At 50.2% G+C, this 24,256-nt stretch overlaps 1 protein-coding gene across 5 annotated transcripts in view; it reads left to right on the top strand.

The window, feature by feature from the left end:
- The first annotated feature begins 499 nt into the window (after positions 1-499).
- The window catches only part of SLC66A2 (solute carrier family 66 member 2), a 47,117-nt gene continuing 23,360 nt past the window's right edge, over positions 500-24,256 (top strand). For 3 of the 5 annotated variants that reach the window (XR_012089277.1, XM_008013705.3, XM_008013706.3), the window contains exons 1-4: positions 500-607; positions 1,046-1,347; positions 8,389-8,522; positions 18,378-18,431. Coding sequence is in view for 4 of the 5 variants with exons in the window: in XM_008013705.3 (XP_008011896.1) it covers positions 1,145-1,347; positions 8,389-8,522; positions 18,378-18,431 (391 nt within the window). In the remaining variant the exon portion in view is untranslated. The remainder of the gene's footprint in view (positions 608-1,045; positions 1,348-8,388; positions 8,523-18,377; positions 18,432-24,256) is intronic. The other 2 variants (XM_008013707.3, XM_008013708.3) reach the window with 1 other exon arrangement.

Below are 24,256 nucleotides of genomic sequence, written 5' to 3' on the forward strand. Positions count from 1 at the left end.
CAGCGACCATGGCCACAACCACGATGAGGACAACGGCCACGGTGACGGGCCCGGAGCATCTGCTCGCGGGGCGCTGGCATCGGAGCGGAGATCCGCGCGGGGCCGCCCCCGAGCGCTGCAAACTCCCACCGGGTGCCCGGGTCTCCTGGGTCAGGACGGAGCTGGACGAGACTCGTCCCCGGGCGCCCGCGTTCAGGACCCGCACGATGGGGACGTCCGGACCCTGCAGCCCCCGCCCTCCAGGACCACGCCCTCCGCTAGGACGGCCGCGCGCCGGGACCGCTGGAGACTGGTTCACGCTGGAGACGGGTTCACGTGGGCGCCAGGCCTGAGGGACGGCCCCGCCCGGCTGGTATTTCCCGACCCGGCGGGAGAAGCCACGCTCCCCCGCCGCCCAGACAGCCCCGGCTCCCGGCCCGCCTCGGCCAACCCTACCCCGCGCGCTCTAGGACCCGGCGGCGCCGCCCAACAGCCCCGGCGTGGGCGGGGCCCGGCATTGTGACGCCACGGGGCGGGGCTTCCCGGCGCCGGAGCGGACGGACGCTGGGACGCGCGCGGTTAAGCGGCGCGGGGACGCGGGGCGCAGGGCGCAGGGCTAGGGGCGCAGGTAAGGAACGCGGGAGCGGCGCGGGGTCCTCGCGGGGCGGCCTAGGGCGGCCGGGGACGCGGGGCCAGGGCAGTTGGCCGCTGCCCCCAGTCCCCCAGCTTGGTCCTGTGGGGTCACCGGCCCGGCACCCCCTCCCACGAGCGGTGCGCCCCATCCTGGGCCTGCGCCCCCTCCCCCGACCCCGTCCCGGGACGCGCGTGGACTCCTGCCGGCTAAGCGCACCCGGGCGGTGACACCGGGGGCTGCGCCCGTCCTCGACCCCGACCCTGGGAACCCTCCCCAGCCCCCGCCGGGCGCGTCTCGGGACCCCCAGACACCCCCGCGCCCCGGTCGCCCCCGCTTTGCCTCGGGTTCTGCGGCCGGCGCGGGTCGGGTCGGGTCCTTGCGCGCCGGCCCAGCCTCCCTGGCGGGACTCCAGCCGCTCCCCGCTCCCCGCAGGCTCCGAGGCCGCAGGAGCGCGCGGAGCGGCGATGAGCAGGCGGCCGGTGGCCCGCGGGGCGCGGAGCTGGTGACAGCCTCGGCCAGGCGGGCGCTGCGATGGAGGCCGAGGGCCTGGACTGGCTTCTGGTGCCACTGCACCAGTTGGTGTCCTGGGGCGCGGCCGCGGCCATGGTCTTCGGAGGGGTGGTGCCCTACGTCCCGCAGTACCGGGACATCCGCAGGACGCAGAACGCCGACGGGTTCTCCACCTACGTGTGCCTGGTGCTGCTGGTGGCCAACATTTTGCGGATACTCTTCTGGTAAGTTGGGGGTTTGCTTTCCTGGGCTGCGCTCGGAGGAGAGGGTTTCTCCTTTGGAGTTTCTGGTTGAGTCCGGGGGAGCAGCAGGGTCCACACCTCCTGGCTGGGCTAGCGTCCTGCTCTGCCGTCGATGGGGTACGTGGCCTCAGGCGAGTCACTTCTTAGGGTGAGATTATTTTTTCCAGAAAAACGGTGGGATTGGAGAATAGAATCTCAGAGAAAATCTCCAGATCTGCCTTCTCGCATAATGCCCCGCATGGGTACTTAGCAAGGCACCTCTCTGCTGGGCAATGGCCTAGGCCTGCCTGTAGAGAGGAGCTGTTCCTGCCCGCCTTTCTCATGTTGTGTCATTTTTCTTTATTGTTTTGAGAAAGGGTCTTGCTCTGTGGTCCAGGCTGAAGTGCATGATATGATGACTGCTTACTGCAGCCTCCATGTTCCTGGGCTTGGGTGATCCTCCCACCTCAGCCTCCCAAGTAGCTGGGACCACAGGTGCACCACCACACCCAGCTAATTGTTTTTTTGTATTTTTTGTAGAGACGGGGGGGGGGTTTCACTATGTTGCCCAGGCTGGTCTCGAACTCCTGGCCTGAAGCATTCCTCCCCACTGGGCCTCTGAAAGTGCTGGGATTACAGGCTGAGCCAGGGCGCCTGGCCTGCCTTATTTAAATAGGAAGTCACGCTCTCCGGAGACTGTCTTGTTCCTCTCAGGCCAACTTCCTCTTTGTATTTGCATTAGGCTGAGGAAATTGAAATTAATTTTAACAGTTGTTGAAGCCAGACATAATTGGGAGAATGAGTTTTTGGAGAAAATGAAGAGGTCTCACAGCTGCATTCTAAGGCCAAAAACGTCTGGGATTTTTCTTTCTGCCGGGTGATCCCAGCCTCTCTGTCCGTGTAGATTGGAAGGTGTCTGCTGCTGTTCCCATGAAGAGGGCCTGGTGGAGGGGTGGAGAGAGGGAGTCTAGGCAGCTGGTGTCAAGAACTCTGCTTCTGACTCTGGTCACTGAGTAATCATGTACCTGCTTCTTTGCCTGTTAGTTTTGTTTTTTTTTTTTTTTTTTTTTTGAGACAGAGTCTCACACTCTGTTGTCAGGCTGGAGTGCAGTGGTACAATCTCGGCTCACTGCAACCTCTGCCTTCTGGGTTCAAGTGATTCTCCTGCCTCAGCCTCCTGAGTAGCTGGGACTACAGGCTCCCGCTGCTGTACCCAGGTAATTTTTGTATTTTTAGTAGATACGATGATCACCATGTTGACCAGGATGATCTCGATCTCTTGACCTCGTGATCCACCCACCTTGACCTCCCGAAGTGTTGGGATTACAAGCGTGAGCCACCACGCCTGGCCCGCCTGTTTTTAAGTCAACCTTGTTGAGGTGTGATTTGCATTCCATGAAATGCACCCCTTTCGTGTCCATTTGATGAGTTCTGATGCTGGGGTGTCCCCTGTGTTGATGAACTGGGGTGCTCTCTGCTCCACAGCCTTCATCCCAGCCCTGGCTGTGGGCAGCCGTTGGTCCACGTGTCCCTGGGCGTTAGTTTTGCCTTTGCCGGGGATTTTTAGGTGAGCGAGTGGGTTGGCTGCCTCTTCCCCAGAGTTGTCTCTGAGGCGGGGAGGTTTGTCCCCTGCAGCGATCTCGGAGGGGGATTTTGGGTCCGAGTCGTGTCTCAAGGTTTGTCTCTGGGCCAGGCTGCATCTGAGGGAGGGTCAGGGGGCTCATTTTGGAGACTGCTTCATTCTTTCCCATCGCCTGCTGTGGAGACAGTGGTTGGCGGTGCTGCGGTGGCCTCAGTGAACATAAGGTTGACTGGGAAGTAGGTTTCTAATTGTCTAATGCTGTTGAATATTTTGGGTGCACGTTGTGGGAGTTGGGGAGATGCTGGTTGGCAGGCCACCTGCTACAGCCCCAGCTCACATGTGTATGTGGTGAAGGAGCATTTTTAGTGTTATAGAATAAATTTTAGGGTTGTAGAATAAATTTAGGGTTATAGAATAACGTTTAGGGTTATAGAATAAATTTTCTCCAAAATAATGGAGGAAAATTGCCTGAGGGTGGATAACCATATGGGAAAAAAGTTCTACTTAGAGGATCCTCCCCACCCCCGGTATGCTCATAGTCCCAAGTTGCTAAAAGAAAATAAATTAGGTTGGGCACGGTGGCCCACTCCTGTAATATCAGTAGTTTCGGAGGTCAGGGTGGGAGGATCACTTGAGGCCAGGAGTTCAAGACCAGCCAGCGCAACATAGCAAGACCCCATCTCTACAAAACATTTGAAACATTAGCTTAGGTGTGGTGGCATTACCTGTAGTCCTAGCTACTTGGGAGGCTGTGACAGGAGAATCACTTAAGCCCAGGAATTCAAGGCTGCCGTGAGCTGTACTCCAGTCTGACCAAAGAGAGAGACCCTGTCTCAAAAAAAAGAAAGAAAAGAATCTATCTAATGTCCATCTCAGTATCTAGTTTGGGGAAGTCAGAGATTAACCCAGTTTCCTGGTGCCATCTTGTCACTGCCTCATGACCTAACTGGCACTTGACGTAGAGGTTTGAAGCTGGGGTGGGAGTTCTTGCTTACAGGCCTTCGAGAGACACTTGAGCTCTTTGTGGAGCACAGGGCAGCCTTCCGGGGAATTCTGAACTTTGTCCATGGGTCTCTTCATAGAATCGATATCCTGGGCTGTCCTGGTCATGCATGGCTTGTGTGACCACTGAGTGCACACACAGGGCCCCAGCGCATTCCAGAAGACGGTGGGATGAAAGCGGGGAGAGCAGAGGGTGCTGGTCCCTGCTGGGCGTCCCTCCAGCCTGAGGATGTGCCTTCTCTGCACTCCACACAGGCACATCCTCTGTGCCCACCCGGTCCCCAGGTCCTGCTGTGCGGAGGGGGGTGATGACCCCTTCTGTTTCTTTCTTGGGAGCCTCTTGTGACCCCCACTCCTGGCTTCCCCTCTCCAGGCTTTGTAGGTTCACAGCCTCTTTGATTTCATGGTTCGTAGGGCAGAGGGTTTGTGCTTTAGTGGAAGTGACACACGGGATGCATCACACACAACCCCAGCTCCACACATGCGCACGCACACTCAGTGTTTGGGATGGGAGTGGTGGGGGTGGGAAGGCAGAGGTGGGCTGGGCCATGCTCAGGTGAGAGGGGGATGGGGTGGGGGGTGGGGAGAGCAGAGGTGGGGCTGGGCCATGCTCAGGTGAGAGGGGCACGGGGGGAGAACAGAGGTGGGGCTAGGGCAGGCTCTGGTGAGAAGGGTCTGGGGGTCCAGTGAGAAGGGGCCAGGCTCTGGTGAGAAGAGGCCGGGGTCTGCCAGCACAGGGGTGGAGTTAGAATCTTCACGCTTCCAAAGGTGCAGGGGCATGGTCCTCAGAGCTCCAGTCCCTCTGGGCAGCCCCCCATTGGGGATTTGGGGTACATGGCATATGGGGTTCTGCAGTCCTGCAGGGGCTGCTTTAACAGTACAAACCCAGGGATTCCGAAACATAGGTCACTCATGTTTTTGTTTCTTACAGTCCTTACTACCATTTTGTGAAACCAGCATTCAGCAGATGACACTCTGTGGAATGCCAGTGTGCAGGATTTGGCAGGTTGGTGCCAGCAGCCAGGAGAAGGGCTAAATGATGCCTCATAGCTGGTGTTTGCTGGCTGTGAGTATGTGGAGGAAAAGCGGAGAGGCCAGACGGGGATCAGGCCACACTGGGCTACAGGGCCCTGGGAGCCTCAGCTCCATCCACAGTAGGACCCAGGCTGGAGCACTCTGAGATGGAGGAATGAAAACGTTGTATCAGAGAGGTCATAACATTTTGTTACTAAGGGTGATAGCTTTAGTGGTGCCTAAGAGAAGACACAAAGCTACAAAGCTTCTCTTTTGCTGGATTTTTTTTTTTTTTTTTTAGACCAGAGTCTCGCCCTGTTACCCAGGCTGGAGTGCAGTGGCACAATCCAGGCTCACTGCAACCTCTGCCTCCGGCACGATCTTGGCTCACTGCAAACTCTGCCTCCTGGGTTTAAGCAGTTCCCTGCCTCAGCCTCCCGAGTAGCTGGGATTACAGGTACCGGCTGCCACGCCTGGCTAATTTTTGTATTTTTAGTAGAGATGGGGTTTCACCATATTGACCAGGCTGGTCTTGAACTCCTGACCTCATGATCCACCTGCCTCAGCCTCCCAAAGTGCTGGGATTACAGGTGTGAGCCACTGTGCCTGGCCCTGCTTGAGTTTTTCTGTGAGATGTTGGAACATAGAGAAGCTTTTCTGTGGGCTTGGTCAGTTCTGGTGCACCCTCTATACTGTCTCTTCCTGTGGGCGGGCACCTGGGCATGGTCACCTGCAGAGCCCGCCTTAGAGGAGGTATCTTGGTGCTTCCCGAGGAGCAGGCTCCTGCACCACACAGGTGGGCTGCCTGGCACCTGCCGTGAGAAGAGGCGTGGGAGTTATGCCCTCGGGCAGGAGAGGAAAAGTGCTCTCCTGAGTTCGTGGCCAGCACGGACTGTTATCACTAAAGGAAGAAAAAGTTAAGTTGAGAAGTAAATGTGGCATTTATTTTAATTAGCTTTTAAAATTACTAATGCTGCTGGATTTTGTTTCCTTTTGTTTTTGTTCCTTCTGTGGAACACTGTGCTTTTTGAAATTTTGTGTTTTTCTTTGTCTTCACCCTATTAGTTCACTGTTCACCTCCGGGTACCCTCTCACTTGGTTTTAAAAGTCCTTATTCTTTACTGTGCATATCGAGTTCCTCTAGATTTGATTTTTGATGTGGGGATTATGGGGAAGCTCAAACCTTGATTCACTCGCCGCCTCCTTTGTCCGTCTGGTCATTCATTGCGTCTGTTGAACATTTAAAAAATGCAGGTGGCCTTTCATGCAGAGTAGCCAAAATGGCTCACGTGGAGCCTCATTGCTGGAGGTGAACGTGGTGTGAAGCGGCCTCCATGTGTCCCAGGGCACTGGCCTATTTTAGGTGCCTGCCCAGTGTCACCTCCTCAGCCTCAGGTCGCTGTGGGTGAGTTGACCGGCACCCAGGCCGCTTGGTAGCCAGCGGAGAACGGCCCTGGAAGTGACTGTGAGCTTGGCTGTATCCTCCAGCCTTGGGGGTTGCGATCTGTGCTGTATAATATACTGTAACAGTGCAGAGGCCAAGGCCTGGAGGGGGCCGGTGTGGGGGCTGGAGCCAGCCTGTGGGCAGAGTGCCCATGCGCCCTGCACTCCTGCTCATACAGCGTCCCTGCTCCCCTGACCTGTGCCTCAGGCCCAGAAAACCCTCTTTCAAGCTGCCTCTTTCCCGCTGGCCATCCTCTATCCCCAGGCCCACCACCTTCCCTTCCTCCCTTTGCCTCTTTGTCTCGCCTTGTGCGTTTCTTGGAGGCTTCCTAGGGAAGCATCCAGTGAGGCAAGGGGACCGTGGTGGCCCCTGCTGACCTGGGTGATATTCCTGGAGGTGCAGCTTATCTGCCTGCCTGCCTGGCCCCCTGTCCACCCTGGGCCTGGGCTGCTGTTTTCTCTACCCTTCCCTCTGCTCCCCGAGTCTCTGTGACCTCAGGCAGCCACTCCCTCTGCTGAGGAGCTCCCAGGAGACAGGGAAGGGCCTTGGTTTCTGGAGCCAGCACAGAGCGAATCAGCATGGCCACCCTCTGAGGACTGCATCCTGGCTCCCTGTCCTCCCAGGAGAACGTCTGTGGCTTTTTCCAGGTTGCTGTGGGAGCCTCACCTGCAAGTGGCACCTTCTCACCTGCTGGGCTGGCTCACCTGCTGAGGGGGCTGCGGGGTTCCCCTCCTACTGTTCTGTGTTGATAAGGGGGCGCTGAGGGCGCTCTGGGGTTCCTGTTGGTAAGGGGGTGTTAAGAGGGCTGCCCAGCTGCGTGAGAGCTAGAGAGAGATGGGGGCTGTGGTGGTTGTTGCTGAGTCTTCCAGTTTTTCAGAAGTTGGGAAATTAGGCTGTTATGTAGGAGCTCCTGACTTTGACGTGGTGGCGGCCAATTCAAGTATTGAAAATTCCCTTCAGTCCAAACTGCAGGCTGATTGAGATTCCCGCCCCGGGACAGTCAGGGAGGGTCAGGGCTGGGGCTTTCCACGAGTGTGTGCCACACACAGCCCAGCCTTGGAGATGGTGGCTCTGCAGGCCTGTGTCCCAGCTCTGTGGTGACTCTGGGAGATGGGGAGATCATAGGGCCTGCCAGTCATTGGCCTGTGGTTCTGCCCTGCAGAGGCTCATGCCTGAGCTGATGAGATGCTCAACCCTGGTCAAAAGTCAGCAAGAAGGCCTGGGAGCCTGCAGCTAGGGGAGCACGGGGCCAGGGAGGCCTGGGGGCGGGGGCGGTACAGACCCCTGGCTGCCTTCTCCTCTCCTGTGGGAGTGTGTGTGCATGTGGAAGTTCCGTGTCTGGCCCACCTGCTGCTCTGCACACTGACCCAGCCTTCCACAGGCAGGAAGCAGGGCTGCTGTGAGCTAGAAACTGGGCTTCTTGCCTGGTGGCGGCCCGGAGGCTGCAGGGAGGGCCTGGGGCACCTGAGCTGAGCTGTGGGAGGGGGACTCAGGACCACCAGACCCTGGTACTGGTACCTGGGTTCTGGGGAGGGCCAGATGTGCTGAGGGGTCCCGAGTCAGGCTGTGTGGGGGTCTTATGGCCCCTCACTGGAGCCCCACCCCACCTGGAGTCTGGGAGATGGGCAACAGTTGCCTGGTCACTCTGGTGTTCACCAACCAGGCTCCTTCCCCGGGATGCCGCTTGGGGTCTGGGAGAGGTAGAGTGGATGGGCCTCCCTCCTGGCCCGGTCTCTCCCGCTGCAGGTTCGGGACTGGGAGGGGCAGCGTGGATGGGTCTGCCTCCTGACACAGGGTCTCTCCCGCTGCAGGTTCGGGACCAGGAGAGGTGGCGTGGGTGGGTCTGCCTCCTGACACAGGGTCTCTCCTGCTGCAGGTTCGGGACTGGGAGGGGCAGCGCGGGTGGGCCTCCCTCCTGACATGGGTCTCCCGCTGCGAGTTCTTCGGGACTGGGAGAGGTGGCCTGGGTGGGCCCTCTCCTGACACAGCGTCTCTCCCGCAGGTTTGGAAGGCGCTTTGAGTCCCCACTGCTGTGGCAGAGCGCCATCATGATCCTGACCATGCTGCTGATGCTGAAGCTGTGCACCGAGGTCCGTGTGGCCAACGAGCTCAACGCCAGGCGCCGCTCCTTTGCAGGTTGGTGGCCGGCGCTTTGGAATAAAGTCCCAGGGAATCAGGGCGAAGGTGACTCTGGTGAAACAAAAGCCACTCTAATCTGTCCTGATCCAGGCAGCTTTCGTTTCGCCAAGTGGTGCTGTTATCTTCAACTGATAGTGTTTTCAGTGTGTTAAATGACTTTAGTTAAACAGTTTATAACTTGAAACAATTCACGATAATGATTTCTTCACTGGAAGTTGGGTGAGGCCTTAACAGCTTCACAATTCTTGGAGCGCCATCCCAGACGGTTTTTGTGTCCGAACAAGAAGTGCTCGTCTGTGCCTGGCTGCATCAGGTCAGACGGTGCCAGGTCAGGCGTTTCGTCTCTGTGTGCATGGCCTGTACACAAAACACACTTTTTCAGTTTGGCTGTGACTCACGGGCTACCTTAGCCAGGGCCTTTCTCACAGACCTTGTTAAACAGACCCAGAGTCACCCCGCAGGGTCAGGCAACCCCTTTATCCGGAGCACACGGGCAGGGTACGCACACTGCCGAGTTGACAGCCGGGCAGGACCAATTACATGCTTAGCACATGCTTAGCACACATGACTCCTTAACCTTTGGTGGCTTAGAAAATAGAAAAGACTTCTTCCAGTGTTTGCCTTTTGCACAGTTTGTTCCAGTCTGAACCCTCTTTGAACATGCAGGCTAGCAGGCTTCTTGTGTGCAGGAGGGTTAAATCCTTCCTTTTGTTTTTCTTCTAATTTCTCAGTCGAAGATGGCACTCCCTTTGGCTTTGAGAGAGAGGTTGATCTCAGTTGTCTCTTGGAGAAAAGTGTCTCCCTCAGAGTTTGTTTAGTTTGGGGCTTCTGTGGATTTGAGATCTTGCCGGGGAGTTGTGTCCCTGTTTCTATTCCCGATCACTGGTTCTTCCTGTTGGAGAGGATCCCACCTCTCCCTTTTTGTCTGCTCCTGTTTCTAGACTGAGGTGAATGTGTGCTGCTTTCAGCCTCTGTAGAAACCCGACCAGCCTCCAGCCAGTGTGACCTGGGCCAGGTAGTGTCATTGTGGCTGCGAGATGAGCACCAGTGTCTTTTTTTTGTTCTGTTCTTTCTTCCCATTCCCGCCGTTCTCCTCTCCTCTGAGTCTCTGCTCTGTTTCCTCCTATTGTGATTTGGGTTTGAAATTACACCAGAGATGGTGCTGACGATACCACAGATCTTGCCTAGAAAGCAGGCTTTTTTGTTTTTTCGAGATGGAGTCTTTGCTCTATTGCCCAGGCTGAAGTGAGTGGCGCCATCTTGGCCCACTGCAAGCTCCGCCTCCCAGGTTCACACCATTCTCCTGCCTCAGCCTCCCGAGTAGCTGGGACTACAGGCGCCGCCACCACGCCCGGCTAATTTTTTGTGTTTTTAGTAGAGATGGGGTTTCACCGTGTTAGTCAGGATGGTCTCGATCCCCTGACCTCGTGATCTGCCCACCTCAGCCTCCCAAAGTGCTGGGATTATAGGCGTGAGTCACCGCGCCCGGCGGAAAGCAGGCTTTTAAGAACCGGCCGGATTCCCCGCGAGGTGAGGAACTGCGGTTTTACATTTCGGTTTAGGTGACTCGGTCTTGCTCCCTGCAAGGCTTTGCTCCTTCTCTGGAGCTGAGCTCCTCGTGGCGTGTTCCCTGCCCCTTTGAACCTCAATATTTAACTTGGAACAGGAGTGTTCTCACTGTGGGAGGGCCAGCCAGCCGAGAGAACAGTTTGTGCCTAAGATGCCCAATGCATTGCTGGGTGTTTCTGCTGCCCTCAGGCTCTGGACATGAGGCCAGACCTTGTGACCTTGTTGAAGGTGGGCTGACACGAGGTCCCAGAGATGGCAGGTTGTGAGTGTCTAGGCAGTGCAGCCAGCGTGGAGTTTAATGTGAATGTATGTTGGAACACTGGGATACCCCTAGAAGCGGCATCATAAGCTCCCCACCCACATTCATTTTACCAGCAGGTGCACTCTCGTCTCATCAGAGGAGCGTTGGTTAAGAAGGGAGTGGGATGGTGGGTGCCTGGCATTCTGTGTCACTTCTTCCAAAGGAGCACTTCTCTTTTGGTTACCCAGGATGAGTTAAAAACGTGAGTCCCTGTTTCCAGAGCTAGGCCTGGAATCCGAATTTTAAACACCCTCCGTGGGTGGGCAGAATAATGGCCCCAAGAGACATCCATGCCCTGATCCTGGGAACCTGTGACGTGCTACTGTACATGGCAGAGAGACTCTTGACGGGGGCTGGTCCTGGATTATCTGGTGGCCTCACCTAATTCCAGGGGTCCTCAGACGTGACAAGGGCCGCAGACGAGATGGTCAGGTGCTGGAGCTGAGGGCCCGGCTCTCTGCCGTGGGTCGGCCGTCGCTTTACAGGCAGCAGAGCCCCCAACCACAGGGAGCGGAGTTCTGCCCATACTTGAATGAGTAGGAGACACAGCCTTGGTTTTAGTCCAGGAGACCGTTGGGCCTCTGGCTTCCAGAATTAAGATAATCAGCCTGCGTTGTGGCTGCCCCTTTTGTGGTACCTTGTTACAGAGGCGATAGGAAGCTGGGGCACTCTTTCCTTTCCTCAAGGCCTGGAGTATTTGGGAAGCAGTCCAGGGCTGCTGTGAGGGGATGAGGGTTGGGCTCCTGGGGTCAGCCTGGGTGCCCTGTGCCTGCCCTCCCCTTGGGGAGGACAGAGAACCAAGCTGCATGGCTCCTGGGCCCCGAATGACTTCAGGTGGGAAATCCACTCCTGAACTCTGTGTCCTGGGGTATAGCTGTGTGTGTTTAAGAATTCTTGAGATTTACATCTGTAGCACTCTTAATATTGGAGTCCAGTTTGAGTTTATGCATGTCCATATCCCCTTGGTGAACAGGCCCAGACCTGTTCCTACAGGGCGCCTTGATGGAAGGTGTGAGCTCATGTCCTGTCATCTGCCAGGAGAGGGGAGGGCAAGGCAGGAACATCACTGAAGTTCAGATTGAAAGCTCTGGCTTCTGGCCACCCGATCTGTAGCTCCTGCAGCACGGCCCCGTGCCAGGCAAGGTGGCCAGCCTCGTCTTCCGGCGTCACCTTGAAGGGAAGGTTGTTGGCTCTGAACATGTGCTGTTTTTCTTTTCTTTTTTTTTTTTTTTTCCCAAGCTTTTAAGTTCAGGGGTACATGTGCAGGTTTCTTATACAGGTAAATTGCTTGTCACGGGGGTTTGGTGTACAGATTATTTCCCTAACTCCTGAACTCCTGACCTCAAGTGGGATCCACCCACCTTGGCCTCCCAAAATGCCTGCATTACAGGCGTGAGCCACCGCACCCGGCCAGTGTACAGATGATTTCATCATCCAGGTATGAAGCCTAGTACCCACTGGTTATTTTTCCTGGTCCTCTCCCTCCTCCTGCTCTCCACGCTCCGACAGGCCCTAGTGGCTGCTGTTCCCCTCTACGTGTCCATGTGTCCTCATCATTTAGCTCCCACTTATATGTGAGAACATGCGGCATTTGGTTTTCTGTTCCCGTGTTAGTTTGCTAAGGATGATGACCTCTAGCTCCATCCATGTTCCTCTAAAGGATATGATCTTGTTCTTTTTTGTGGCTGCGTAGTATTCCGTGGTGTACATGTACCACGTTTTCTTCATCCAGAAGAAAGTCTAGATGATTTTAGGTTAATTCCAAGTCTTTGCTAGTGTGAATAGTGCTGCAGTGAACATACATGTGCGTGTGTATATAATAGAATGATTTATATTCCTGGGGTTTATACCCAGTAATGGGATTGTTGGGTTGAACGGTATTTCTGGTCTTTGAGGAATCACCACACCGTCTTCTGCAATGGTCGAACTAGTTTACACTCCCACCAACAGTATGTACGTGTTCCTTTTTCTTCACAACCTCACCAGCATCTGTTATTTTTTTTTTGACTTTTTATTAACAGCCATTCTGACTGGTGTGAGATGGCATCTCGTTGTGGTTTTGATTTGTATTTCTCTAATGATCAGTGACGTTGAGCTTTTTTTCATATGCTTTTTGGCCACATGTATGTCTTCTTTTGAAAAGTGTTCATGTCCTTTGCCCACTTTTTAATGGGTTATTCGTGTTTTTCTTGTAAACTTAAGTTGTTTATAGTTTCTGGATATTAGACCTTTGTCAGGTGCGTAGTTTGCAAAAATTTTCTCCCATCTGTAGGTTGTCTCTTTGCTCTGTTGATAGTTTCTTTTGCTATGCAGAAGCTCTTTAGTTTAATTAGATCCCATTTGTCAATTATTACTTTTGCCAAGCACATTCTTGAGCCTTGCCCTAAGGGTGAGGACATGCCAAGGGGGACCATGGGCCTTGGGAGGCACAATTCTTGGCAGACTGATGAAGACGTGAAAATAGCTTAGGAGGGAACATTTCAATCACTGCATTTCACTGTGCTCATGGATAGTCAGATGACCTAATGAGATAAAAGTGTAAATGTTTTTCAGCTATCTTTTATAGGGATTTTAAGTTTTGAAGGTCACAAATTCAGTTTGAAAGTTCATATAGAAGAAATATAAATGGTATTAAGAAAGAGTAGATTATTGAAACAATTAAATACATTATTTGTTGTCTGATGATAAAGAACAGTGCATGCTCATGGTAGACATTTGGGGAAGACAGATATAAAGAAAAATAACTTCTGGCCGGGTGCAGTGGCTCATGCCTGTAATCCCAGCACTTTGGGAGGCCAAGGTGGGCGGATCACGAGGTCAGGAGTTTGAGACCAGCCCGGCCAACATGGTGAAACCCCGTCTCTACTAAAGATACAAAAAATTAGCTGGGCATGGTGACGCGTGCCTGTAATCCCAGCTACTCAGAAGGCTGAGGTGGGAGAATCACTTGAACCCAGGAGGTGGAGGTTGCAGTGAGCCAAGATTGGGCCATTGCACTGCAGCCTGGACCACAGGGTGAGACTCCATCTTAAAAAACAAAACAAAACAAAACAAAAAACCACCTTCCACCCCACCCTCCAGAGGTGACTACTTTGAACGCCGTGGCATGCTTCCAGGTCTCTTCCTTTTTTCTTCTACAGTCTCCTTTCACAAAATTGGCATGAATTTCAAAATTGTGATCAGACTTTAAAAAGAAACCCTCATTCCACTGAGACGTTTTCCCACGCCCTTTTTCGTTGTGAGTCAGGGTTGGGGCCTCGTCACTCCCTCATCTCCCTCATTTCCTATCTCCCTCATCACTGGAGGGAGATGACCCACAGGGCCCTGAGTGCCCAGCCTGAGGAAGGCAGGGCTGGTGCCCTGGGCAGAGCTGAGCCTCTTTGGCCAGGCCATGGCTGACTGCAGTTGGGAGTGAGTGCACACCTGTCTCTCGCGTGCTGGGTTATTTCTTTTTACCGTTCACTTTGCATTATGGAGAATTTCAAGTGTTTACCAAGTAGGTGGGGTGGTATACAGCCCTGAGGGTGATGGGACCCACAGTTGCATTCAGGTCTCCTTCCTGCAGGGTTTTCTTTTTTTTTTTTTTTTTTCGAGACAGGGTCTCACTGTGTTGCCCAGGCTGGAGTGTAGTGGTAGTATCAGAGCTCATTATTGCCTTGAATTCCTGGGCTCTAGCCAAGCGATCCTCCCACCTCAGCCTCCCAAAGCATTGGAGTTATAGGTGTGAGCCCTTGTGCCTGGCAGTATATACGTTTTTGTTGTTTAAAAATCTGTAGGTTTTCCCTTAACTCCTCTTGACTTTGCCCGTGGTCTGTATTAGCGGCATCTTAACAAGATTGCTGACTACGCCTGCAGGCTGAGTTTTGGGAAGCCCCACAGTGGAGATGGCACTCCTGGTGTTTCCTCCTGTCTTTATGTCCTTGGAGTGTAGACAAGGAAAAGGTGTTCTGTTCTTGGCTTTTTCTGTGAAAGAGCATTTTAAAAAAACAGTGGACCCTGAGGCCCGATCACATCCAGGTTTGGTTCTTGTGTTTTGCAGGATGGTTGCATCGTTCCATAGGAGGTGTGTGTGGTCAGCGGCCACTGAGGGGCTCATGCTGAGGCTGTGAGCTCGTCAGGGCTGCAGGATGTTTGTGGCCTGTTTTTTTTTGTTTTTGTTTTTTTTTTTGGAGACGGAGTTTCACTCTTGTTGCCCAGGCTGGGGTGCAATGGTGCGATCTCAGCTCACAGCAACCTCCACTTCCTCAGCTCAAGTGATTCTCCTGCCTCAGCCTCCAAGTAGCTGGGATTACAGGTATGCACCACCATGCCCGGCTAGTTTTGTATTTTTTTTAGTAGAGACAGGGTTTCTCCATGTTGGTCAGGCTGGTCTCGACCTCCCGACCCCAGGTGATCCGCCCGCCTCGGCCTCCCAAAGTGCTGGGATTACAGGCGTGAGCCACCACGCCCGGCAAAGTGTGACTGTGGTCTGTTAGCTGGAGCCCCTCTGCAGAGAAACGGGCTGGTACCCATTGTTCAGCTTCCACAGGTACAATTTATAAAGGAAATGCAGGTCTCTCTTCACCAGTTTTCAAAGTTGGTTCCCTAGCATCTTGCAGTGATGAGTACATGTTTCTGAGTCATTCTGAACACGTGAAGTGGATGTTTGGTGGTTACTGGATTATCACACTTGTTAAAGCTCCAGTTCTTCCCTCTGGCCGGGGAGCCGCATCAGGTGCTGCTGGGCCCTTTCCACCCAGCATGAGGGGTCTCTACGCAGGATCTGGCATAACACAGTACTCGTGTGGCAGCTACGTCTCCTGCCCCAGACCTAGAACCCGTGGTTTCTCCAAGGAGCGCTGGTATCTGGGACACAGTGTTTGGAGACCACAGCCTGGGCGTGCATGAGGGTTGGCCTACAGGTTGAGTTTTTGGCTTTTTCAGTGGATGGACCTAGGGAGTGTTTTCTGGTGAGGTGAAATACTTCATGAGTGGACACCAGTTCTTCCCATTTTACTTCAAACCTCTAGGCCTGGCCGCGTTGCTTAGCCTGAGGTCTGCCTCCCTTCTGCCCTGTACCAACTCCCTTCCTCAGGGACCCCACAAATAATGGAATGTGGCATCCTCATGCCTCCTTTAGTCCTCTCTGTGTGCGGCAGTCTGAGGGTCACCATGCTGGCACCAGCCTCCCGGTGACTGAAAACGTTTGTTTTATTGGGGGTGGGGGTTTATATGCTCAGGATTGCACATCCTCAGGGCACTTCCTGCTGGGGACAGAGGTCAGGTCACTGCTGCATATTATGTCACCGGGAAACAGACGCACCTTGTCAGGGGGGCACCAGCAACTGGGTACATGGGGTCATTTGTTTCATTTTAAATATTTGCTTTTATAAAGTTTAACTTTGTTTTATCATGTACTTTTTTCCTTTTAAGTTCCTCTTAGGGGTTATTTGAGAAATAATTGTCTGTGGCTCAAAGTCAGGTGGTTTAATTTACTTCAAATTTCTCCCAAATCTCAACGCTCAGAGTTCTAGGCTGGAGGCCAGGGAGAGGGAGTGGCTGCTGGTTAGTCGAGGGTTTTTTTTGGGGGTGCTGAAGGTGTCCTAAAATTAGATAGTGATGGTGTTTGCACAACTGTGGATATCCTAAAAACCACTGAATTGTACACTTTAAACAGGTGAGTTAGTTATAGCTCAAGAAAGCTGGAAAACGTGTTGTATGTAGGGGTCCTGTGCCATCTTGCGTGCATTTTCAGGGGTTTATTGAGATTCTTGGACGTCACGTTAGGAATCCCTGTGTACCTCCCATTGCGGGCTTGCCTGGGCCACTGTGATCATATGCTCTTCCCTGGTCCCAGGCTGGCTGGCACCTCCCTGTCACTATCACCCCTGCACTCCCCCATACACATCGTACCGACAGGGTACGGTGCAAACCTTTCTTCATGTGCTGACAGAAGCGGTCTCCAGTCGTGACATGGACCAAAGTCCCAGGAAGCAGGTGATGGCCTCTGTGGCCCAGCCATCCTCCTTCCTGCCAGCCCTGCGGACTTGTCCTGTCTCTCTTGTTCCAGTCTCTTTGGCTACTCCACAAGTTACCCCAGATCTTAGGACTTGGAAGGACAACAATTATTTTGCTCGTGAGTGCATTTTGGGTAGAACTTGGTAAGAACAGCTGGTCTCTGCTGTTCTCAATCTGGGGAGCTCAAAGGCTAGGGCTGCAGCCCTTGAAGCTCATTCTCTTGCTTTCTCTCTCTCTCTCCCTCATTCACTCTTTGGCATGGCTGGTGCTGGCCATCTCCTGGGACCTCCACCCGGGCTCTGCGGGGACACCCACCAAGGCCTCCTCATGAGACCTGGGCTTCCTCACAACATGGCCAGGTCCCAAGGGGGAGCTTCTTGGGAAAGCAGGTGGAAGCTGTATCTTTTTTATGACCTAAGTCTTGGAAATCACAGCATTGCTTCTGTGGACTGGAGTGGTCACAAGCCCACCTGTGACCGAGGGGAGAAGACACGGACACCACCTCCCAGTGCCGAGTGTCGAGGAAAAGGAAGATGTTGCTGGGCCCTCTTTTTATCTGGTCTGGAGGACGTGTTCAGCACAGATTTGTGGAAATGTGTGACTGTTGAAATGTTCCTGGCAGCGCTCTCAGCGTCAGAACTCTTTGCATTTCGTCCTACACAAACATGGATCTGATCACACTGCTTTCAGGTGGCTTGAGGGTGTGCCCAGGACACAGCCTGGTGTGGAAGGGTCCAGCCTCTGCAGCCTGAACCATACCTTCTTCCCCAGCCTGCCAGCTGGCTGCCTCCCCCCCTTGCCTGTTCACAGTCACACCTGGATGTGAGAAGGGAAACAGCGTAGACCGAGCGGTCCTGCCTTGGGTGGTCCCTCCCTCCTGCCCACCCCTTGCGGATCTTGGTCTTTAGAAGAGGCACCAGTGGAGAGGGATATTGTCTAAATCAAAGCAACAGATGGGATGAGCTGAGGGACATAGAATCCAAGGGCAGTGTTGGGGGAGCCTGGGGGAGAGGAGACTGCACTTTGTGTGCTGCGTTGGTTTATAAAACCCTCAAATTTGGTGGAAATATTGCAGTTCCCGCCTTGTGAGTGGAACAACACCCTAAGTCCAAGTAGCAGAGGGCAGAGGGCAGAGGTCATCTTGTATTTGCTTTTAGCTGTTCACTTGCAAAATTTCCATTTTAAGTCTACATTGCCTAGAGCAGGCAACACACAACCTTTGATCCCACTTCTGCTTTCTGATCCCAGGATTCATTTGAGTCTCTTGTTTATCAACCGTTTTCAATCCCAAACCCCACGGGGCTTCCCAGGAGCCACCTAGAGGCTGCAGTGTTTTCCAGGACCTTGGCTGCTGTCTTGTCCTGGGGCTGCGCAGATGGGCAGGTTGGCTAATAACCTGTCATTGCAGGTGCTGGGCCCTGGAGGGTGCTGGGTCCCTGTCACATCGTCCCTGTGTCTCTGTGCAGAGGTGCTTGTCAAGTGCACATGTGGAACCAGCCAGCCTTTTACAGCAGAGTGTACTCTGAAACAGCTTTATCAGGCAGCCTTCTGAAGGGTTTTGACCTGGGGCAGCTGTATTGCCACCGAAGCTTGCATATAGCCGAGTTTCTAGGAAAAGGGGAGCAGGATCTGTCTGGCTGCTTTCTATCGGCACAGCACACTTGTGGCGGGCTCCGTGCTGCCTTTCTCCTGAGAGATTAAATGGAAATGTGATAACTTTTAATTTTTGGCTCAATTTTTCTCCCATTCTCCCCATTCACTTTTTTATGATGTTGGAAGCGGTTAGGTTTGCAGAAAAATAGTTCAGAAAGCGGATTTTCTAATGCACAAAACCAAAATCTTGTGATCTTTCTGTTCTAGTTTTTTTTTTTTTTTTTTTAAAGAAATGCAAAAAGTTCTGAGAACACAGCTGTTGACCTGCGTTAAAACCAGTCTGTTTCTGTCTTTTTCCCCTTTCTGTTTCTGTCTCACTTTTTAACGTGTAGCTGCAGATAGCAAGGATGAAGAAGTCAAGGTCGCCCCCAGGCGGTCCTTCCTGGGTACGTACCCTGCGCGTGCACCGCCCGCAGCGCCTTCCTTTCACCTCATTCCTGCAGCTGTGCTTCCTCCTGTCATTGCTTCCATCTGTGCATGTGCGTGTACGTCATCTTTACCAAGTGTGGCCGAGTCTACAGCAAACTAATCAACCCCTAGCTCTGCTGTTTTCAAGCATGAAGTAGTTCTTAGAAGCCTATCCATGTTCTTCTGTGTGTGGGGAGATGGGGGCGGGAAGGGGAAGAGGGAGGGAGACAGGAAGGGAGGAGAAAATTTTAGATGACAAATTTTGGACTTTGTTAAATTTATTCCAAAGTATTTTATCCTTTTTGATGCTATTGGGAATGGAAATGTTTTCTTAATTTCAGTTCTGCTTGTTCATTGCTACTTTATAGAAATGTAATTGATCATTGCATGTTGATCTTGCATCATGCAATTCTGCTGAACTGGTTTGTTCTAAGAGTTGTTTAGTAGATTCTCTATATATGATTCTGTCATTTGCAAATAGAGATGGTTTTAATTCTTCCTTACCAGTTTAGTTGCTTTTATTTCTTTTTATTGGTTAATTATCCTGGTTATAAGCAGTGAGAGTGGATGTACCTATCTTATTCTTCATTTTAGTGAGAAAGCATTCCATCTTTCACCACTAAGTATGATGTTAGTCAATGGATTTTCCATGGTTGCCCTTCATTAGGTTAAGGCAGTTCCCTTTTATCTGAGTTTGTTGGGTGTTTTTATAATAAGAGTTAGAGTTTGCCACATGCTTTTCTGTGTCTGTTGAGATGATCATGTGGGTTTTGTTTTTTATTCTACTATGATGATGTACTACCTTGATGAATTTTTGTGTGTTGAACCAACCTTGCATTCTTGGGGTAAATTCATGTGGTCATGGTGTCTAATGCTTTTTATCTGTTGCTGGATTTTATTTGCTGGTATTGTATTGGGGATTTTTTGTATCTGTATTCATAAAAGATAATGGTCTGTAGTTTTCTTGTGATGACTTTTTCTAGATTTAGTTCTAGGATAATACTGGCCTTATAAAATAAGTTGGGAAATGTTCCCCTCCTTTTCTATCTTTTTAGAGTTTGCAAAGGGTTGATACTAATTCCTCTTTAAATATTTTTAGAGTTATCCAGTGAAGCCATCTGGGCTTGGGCTTTTCTTTGTGGAAAGTTTTAAAATTACGAATTTGATCTCTTGTTATAAGTCTATTCAGATTTTTTGTTTCTTCGTAAGTCAGTTTTGGTAGTTTGTATTGGAATTTTTCCATTTCACCTAAGTTATCTAATTTGTTGACATATAATTTTTCTTAGTATTCCCTTAGAATCCTTTGTATTTTTGGAAAGTCGTTAGTAATGGTTCCTTTTTTATTCCTGACTTAAGTAATTTGATCCCCTCCTTTCCTTTCTTTTTTTGGTCAGTCTAGCTAAAAATTTGTCAATTTTTTGTTCTTGTCAAATAACCAACTTTTAAAAAGGTGTTTTTCTTTTCTTTCTTTCTTCCTTTTTTTTTAACACAACACATACACATCGCCCATCAAAGAACCAATTTTTGGTTTTGTTGATTTTCTTTATTGCTTTTCTATTCTCTACTTTATTTCACTCTAATCTTTCTTTCCTTATGCTTGCTTTGGGTTTAATTTACCTTTTTCTTAAGGTGGAGGTTAGATCACTGATTTTTTTTCTTTCTTCCTTTCTAATGTAGTTACTGACAGCCATAATTTCTCTCTAAGTGGGTGCTTTACCTGCGTCCTATACTTTGGTGTGTGGTGTTTTTGTTTTCATGCACCTTAAAGTATTTTAAAATATACTCCAAGGTTTCTTCTTTGACCCTTTTATTATTTAGGAATGTGCTAACTTCCACATATTTGTGAATATCCCAAAATGTCTTCTGTTATTGATTTCAAATTTATTTCCATTATAGTTGTAGAATATACTCTGTATTATTCCAGTACTTTTATTTATTTTTTTAAAATTTTTGGAGACAGAGTCTTGCTCTGTTGGCTGTGGTGTGACTTTGGCTCACTGCAACCTACGCCTCCTGGGTTCAAGCAATTCCCGTGCCTCAGCCTCCCGAGTAGCTGGGACTACAGGTGCGTGCCACTGCACCTGGCCAATTTTTTGTATTTTTTATAGAGACAGCGTTTCACCATGTTGACCAGGCTGGTCTCGAACCTCCTGAGCGCAGGTGACCCACCCACCTCAGCCTCCCAAAGAACTAGGATTACAGGCGTGAGCCACCACGCCCAGCCAGATTCCAGTACTTTTAAATAGAGGCATATCTTATGGCGTAGCATATGATTATCTTGGAGAATATTTGATGTCCATTTTGCTGTGGTTGGGTGAAGGTGGAGGGTTGTCTGTTAGGTCAAGTCTACAATTTCTTTATTATTGTTCTGTGTAGTTGTTGTGTCCATTACTAAATGTAGGTGTGGAAGTCCGTAAGTATTTTTGAATTATCTTTTTCTCTTTTCACTTCTGTCAGTTTTTGCCTGATGTATTTTGGGGCTTTGTTGGTTGTTAGGGACGTATATGCATATTTTCTGTTTTGATGTCTGTTTCTTCTGATGTTAGTGTCATCACATGCACATCTCCTGTGGTTGCCATTCGATATATTCTTTCCGTTGTTTTACTTTTAACTTTCTTATATCTTTGAATTTAAAATGAGTCTTCCATATACATACAATGGATCTTTAAAAAAATCCATTCTGGCAATTCTGCCCTCTGATTTGATTATTTCATTCACACTTAATGTTATATGTTCAGATTTACATCTGCTACTTTACTTTTTGTTTTCTGTATCTATATCCCTTGCCTTTTCCCCTTAGCTGTTGCTCCTTTACAGCTTCCTTTTGTATTAAGTAAATATTTTCTAATATAACATTTTAATTTATTTAAATAATGTTTTCTGAATTATTTTCTTAGTAGTTACTTGAAGGCTTACAACATGCATCTTGACTTATCAGAATCTACTTCAAATTTATACTAACTTAATTCCGGTGACAGGAACCTTACTCCTACATGGTTCAATTTCCTCCTCCGTTTTTAAATGGTATGATTATTATACATATTATGTCTACATGTATTACAACCTAGCAATATATTTTTCTGATTATTCCTTTATATACATTTTATGTCATTCAAGAACTTGAGGCTGGGCGCGGTGGCTCACGCCTGTAATCCCAGCACTTTGGGAGGCCGAGGCGGACGGACCACGAGGTCAGGAGATCGAGACTATCCTGGCTAACATGGTGAAACCCCATCTCTATTAAAAAAATACAAAAAAATTAGCCGGGCGTGGTGGCGGGCATGTGTAGTCCCAGCTACTCAGGAGGCTGAGGCAGGAGAATGGCGTGAACCCGGGAGGTGGAGCTTGCGGTGAGCCGAGATTGCACCACCGCACTCCAGCCTGGGCGACAGAGCGAGACTCCATCTCAAAAACAAACAAACAAAAAAAAAGAACTTGAGAGAAGAAAGGAGAACAAACATATGGTGTTATTATATTAACCTTATTTACCATTTGTAGTTCCTTTTATTTCTTTCTGAGACTGAGTGCCATCTACAGTCATTTTCTTTCTCTAATACAGTTTTGATCCCATCCATCTCATTTGTGCTATTGATATTATTGTCAGTTATATTACATTTCTTTAGGGTAAAGTCCCCCGAACAATACAATGCATATTGTTTTATGCAGTTACATTTTAAGTCAACTAAGAGAGGAAAGGAGAAGAAATGTGCACCGATATCACCTTTTATAATAACTGACATCATCGTCTTTATACTCTTTTTTTATGTGGATTTGAATTGCTTCTGATGTTACTTGTTTTCAGCATGAAAAACTTGTTTTCTGTAAGGTGTGCCTACTAGCAACAGATACTCTCAGTTCTTGTTTATCTGGGAATCTTTATTTTCCCCTTATTTTTTAAAAAATGTTTTACTAGATATAAGAATCTTAGTTGATGATTTTTTTTTCTTTTCAGTGCTTTGAATATGTTATTCCACTGCCCTCTGGACTCCATTGTTTCTGATGAGAAGTCAGCTGTTAATCTTATTGGGGTTTCCTTGTAAGTGATAAATTATTTTTCTCTTGCTACTTTCTAGATTTTGTCTTTGTTTTTTGGCATTCATTATTTAGACTGTGATGTGTCAGGGTGTGGATCTCTTTATCAGGCTTGCAATTTGTTGAGCTTCTTGGGTGTGTAGATTAATATTTTCATCATATTTGGGAAGTTTTCAAAAGTCATTATCTCCTTGAATATTTTTTTCTGCTCCCCTCTCTCCTCTCCTCAAGCTCACCCATTCTGCATGTGCCCGTGCCCTTTCCTGTCATCCCATCTTTCTCAGAGACTGTGTTCTTTTTTCTTAATTCCATTTTCTGTTTGTTCTTTAGGTTGCATAATCTTTATTGATCTTTCTTTGAATTCACTGATTCTTCTGCCAACTCAATCTATTGTTGAGCCCTTATAGTGAGTTTTAAAATTTCAGTTGTGCTTTGCAACATCAGAATTTCCACTTGGTTTTTTTTTTTTTTTTTTTTTTTTTTTTTAGAATTTCTGTCTCTTTATTGATAATCTCTGTGTGATCAATTGTTGTCATCATATTTTCTTTTAATTCTTTATGCATGGATCCCTTTAGTTATTTGAACATATTTATAATAGTTATTTTAAAGTCTTTTTCTACTGAGTCCAACACTTGTGCCTCTTCAAAAGCAGTTTGTGTCCTGCTTATTTTTTTCCTCTTCTGTTTCTTTGTATAACTCATTTTGTTTTGTTATTGCAAGCTGGACATTTTAGGTAAACTATAGTAGCAGCTGTGGATACGGATTCCCCCACCTGGGAGAAGGATGACTTACTGTTTGCTTGTTTGTTTTGTGATTTAGCTGGACTAGTGCAGTCTCTGGACCTCTTCTCTCTCAGGTGTGGTGGTTCTGGCTGGCCGTGACCCTCCTTGATCTTCCTGTTAAGCTTCTGGTGGTCAAACCAGCTGTTGGCCTCCACTCACTGGTGGCTGCCGGCTGATTTGATGATGCCCTGGGGGATGTATTCCCCACAGCTGAGCAGGGTGGCCATTGAGGCCACTGTTTGGTGGTGGTTCAGTCCCCAGGAGGGCTTCTCTTGGCTGTCCTTTCTGGTTCTGTTTGATAAACTTTGAGCTCATCATGGAGCTTCTAGCTCCTCTTAGTTGCTGGCTGCCGAGGTCTCTGTTGTTTTTGTTAGCATCCTTATACTTGAACTTGCACCTGCTCTAAGTAGGGCGTCCCTCTAGGGAGAGTTATGGAGCTCTCTACCCTGACACTGCCATCCCCAGGACAGAACCTCTGGACCTCTGAGGGTGACAGCTCTGCTCTGAGTGGTGCACAGGAAGTGGGTTGTTGCCTCTGGTCTTCTTAGTTTGCCCCTGCTTGTGTGGAACCTCTCCCAGTGAGCAAGCTGAGGCAGGGACAAGGGATGCTCAGTGTCCTCTGCCCCTGCGCCATGGTTGGGGGCTGAGTGGAGGAAGGGAGCCTGGGCAGACAGGAGCTGAGTAGGCGATGAAGAGCTCGGGCGCCTGCCACGGCTGCCGTGGTGCTGGGGAAGAGGGAGCCCATCTTGTCAGTTGCCTGCTGGGAGGACAGCTTTTGCCACATGGGGATGGGGAAGCAGGTTGTGACTCAAGTGTCACAAAGTTGCTGTTCCTGCTGCCACTTAGGTGGTTTTCTTGGATAAGTTTTTTCTCCATTCGCCGTGTGTCCCTAAGACATGCTAGGGACTGTAAGTGGGTGCTGTTTGTGATGTTCACCATCGCAGTGGTTTTGCTGGAGAGGGTCTGTGGAGAACCTTGCACTGCTGTTC

This window comes from Chlorocebus sabaeus, chromosome 18 (assembly GCF_047675955.1).
Source record: "Chlorocebus sabaeus isolate Y175 chromosome 18, mChlSab1.0.hap1, whole genome shotgun sequence".
Classification (NCBI taxonomy): domain Eukaryota; kingdom Metazoa; phylum Chordata; class Mammalia; order Primates; family Cercopithecidae; genus Chlorocebus; species Chlorocebus sabaeus.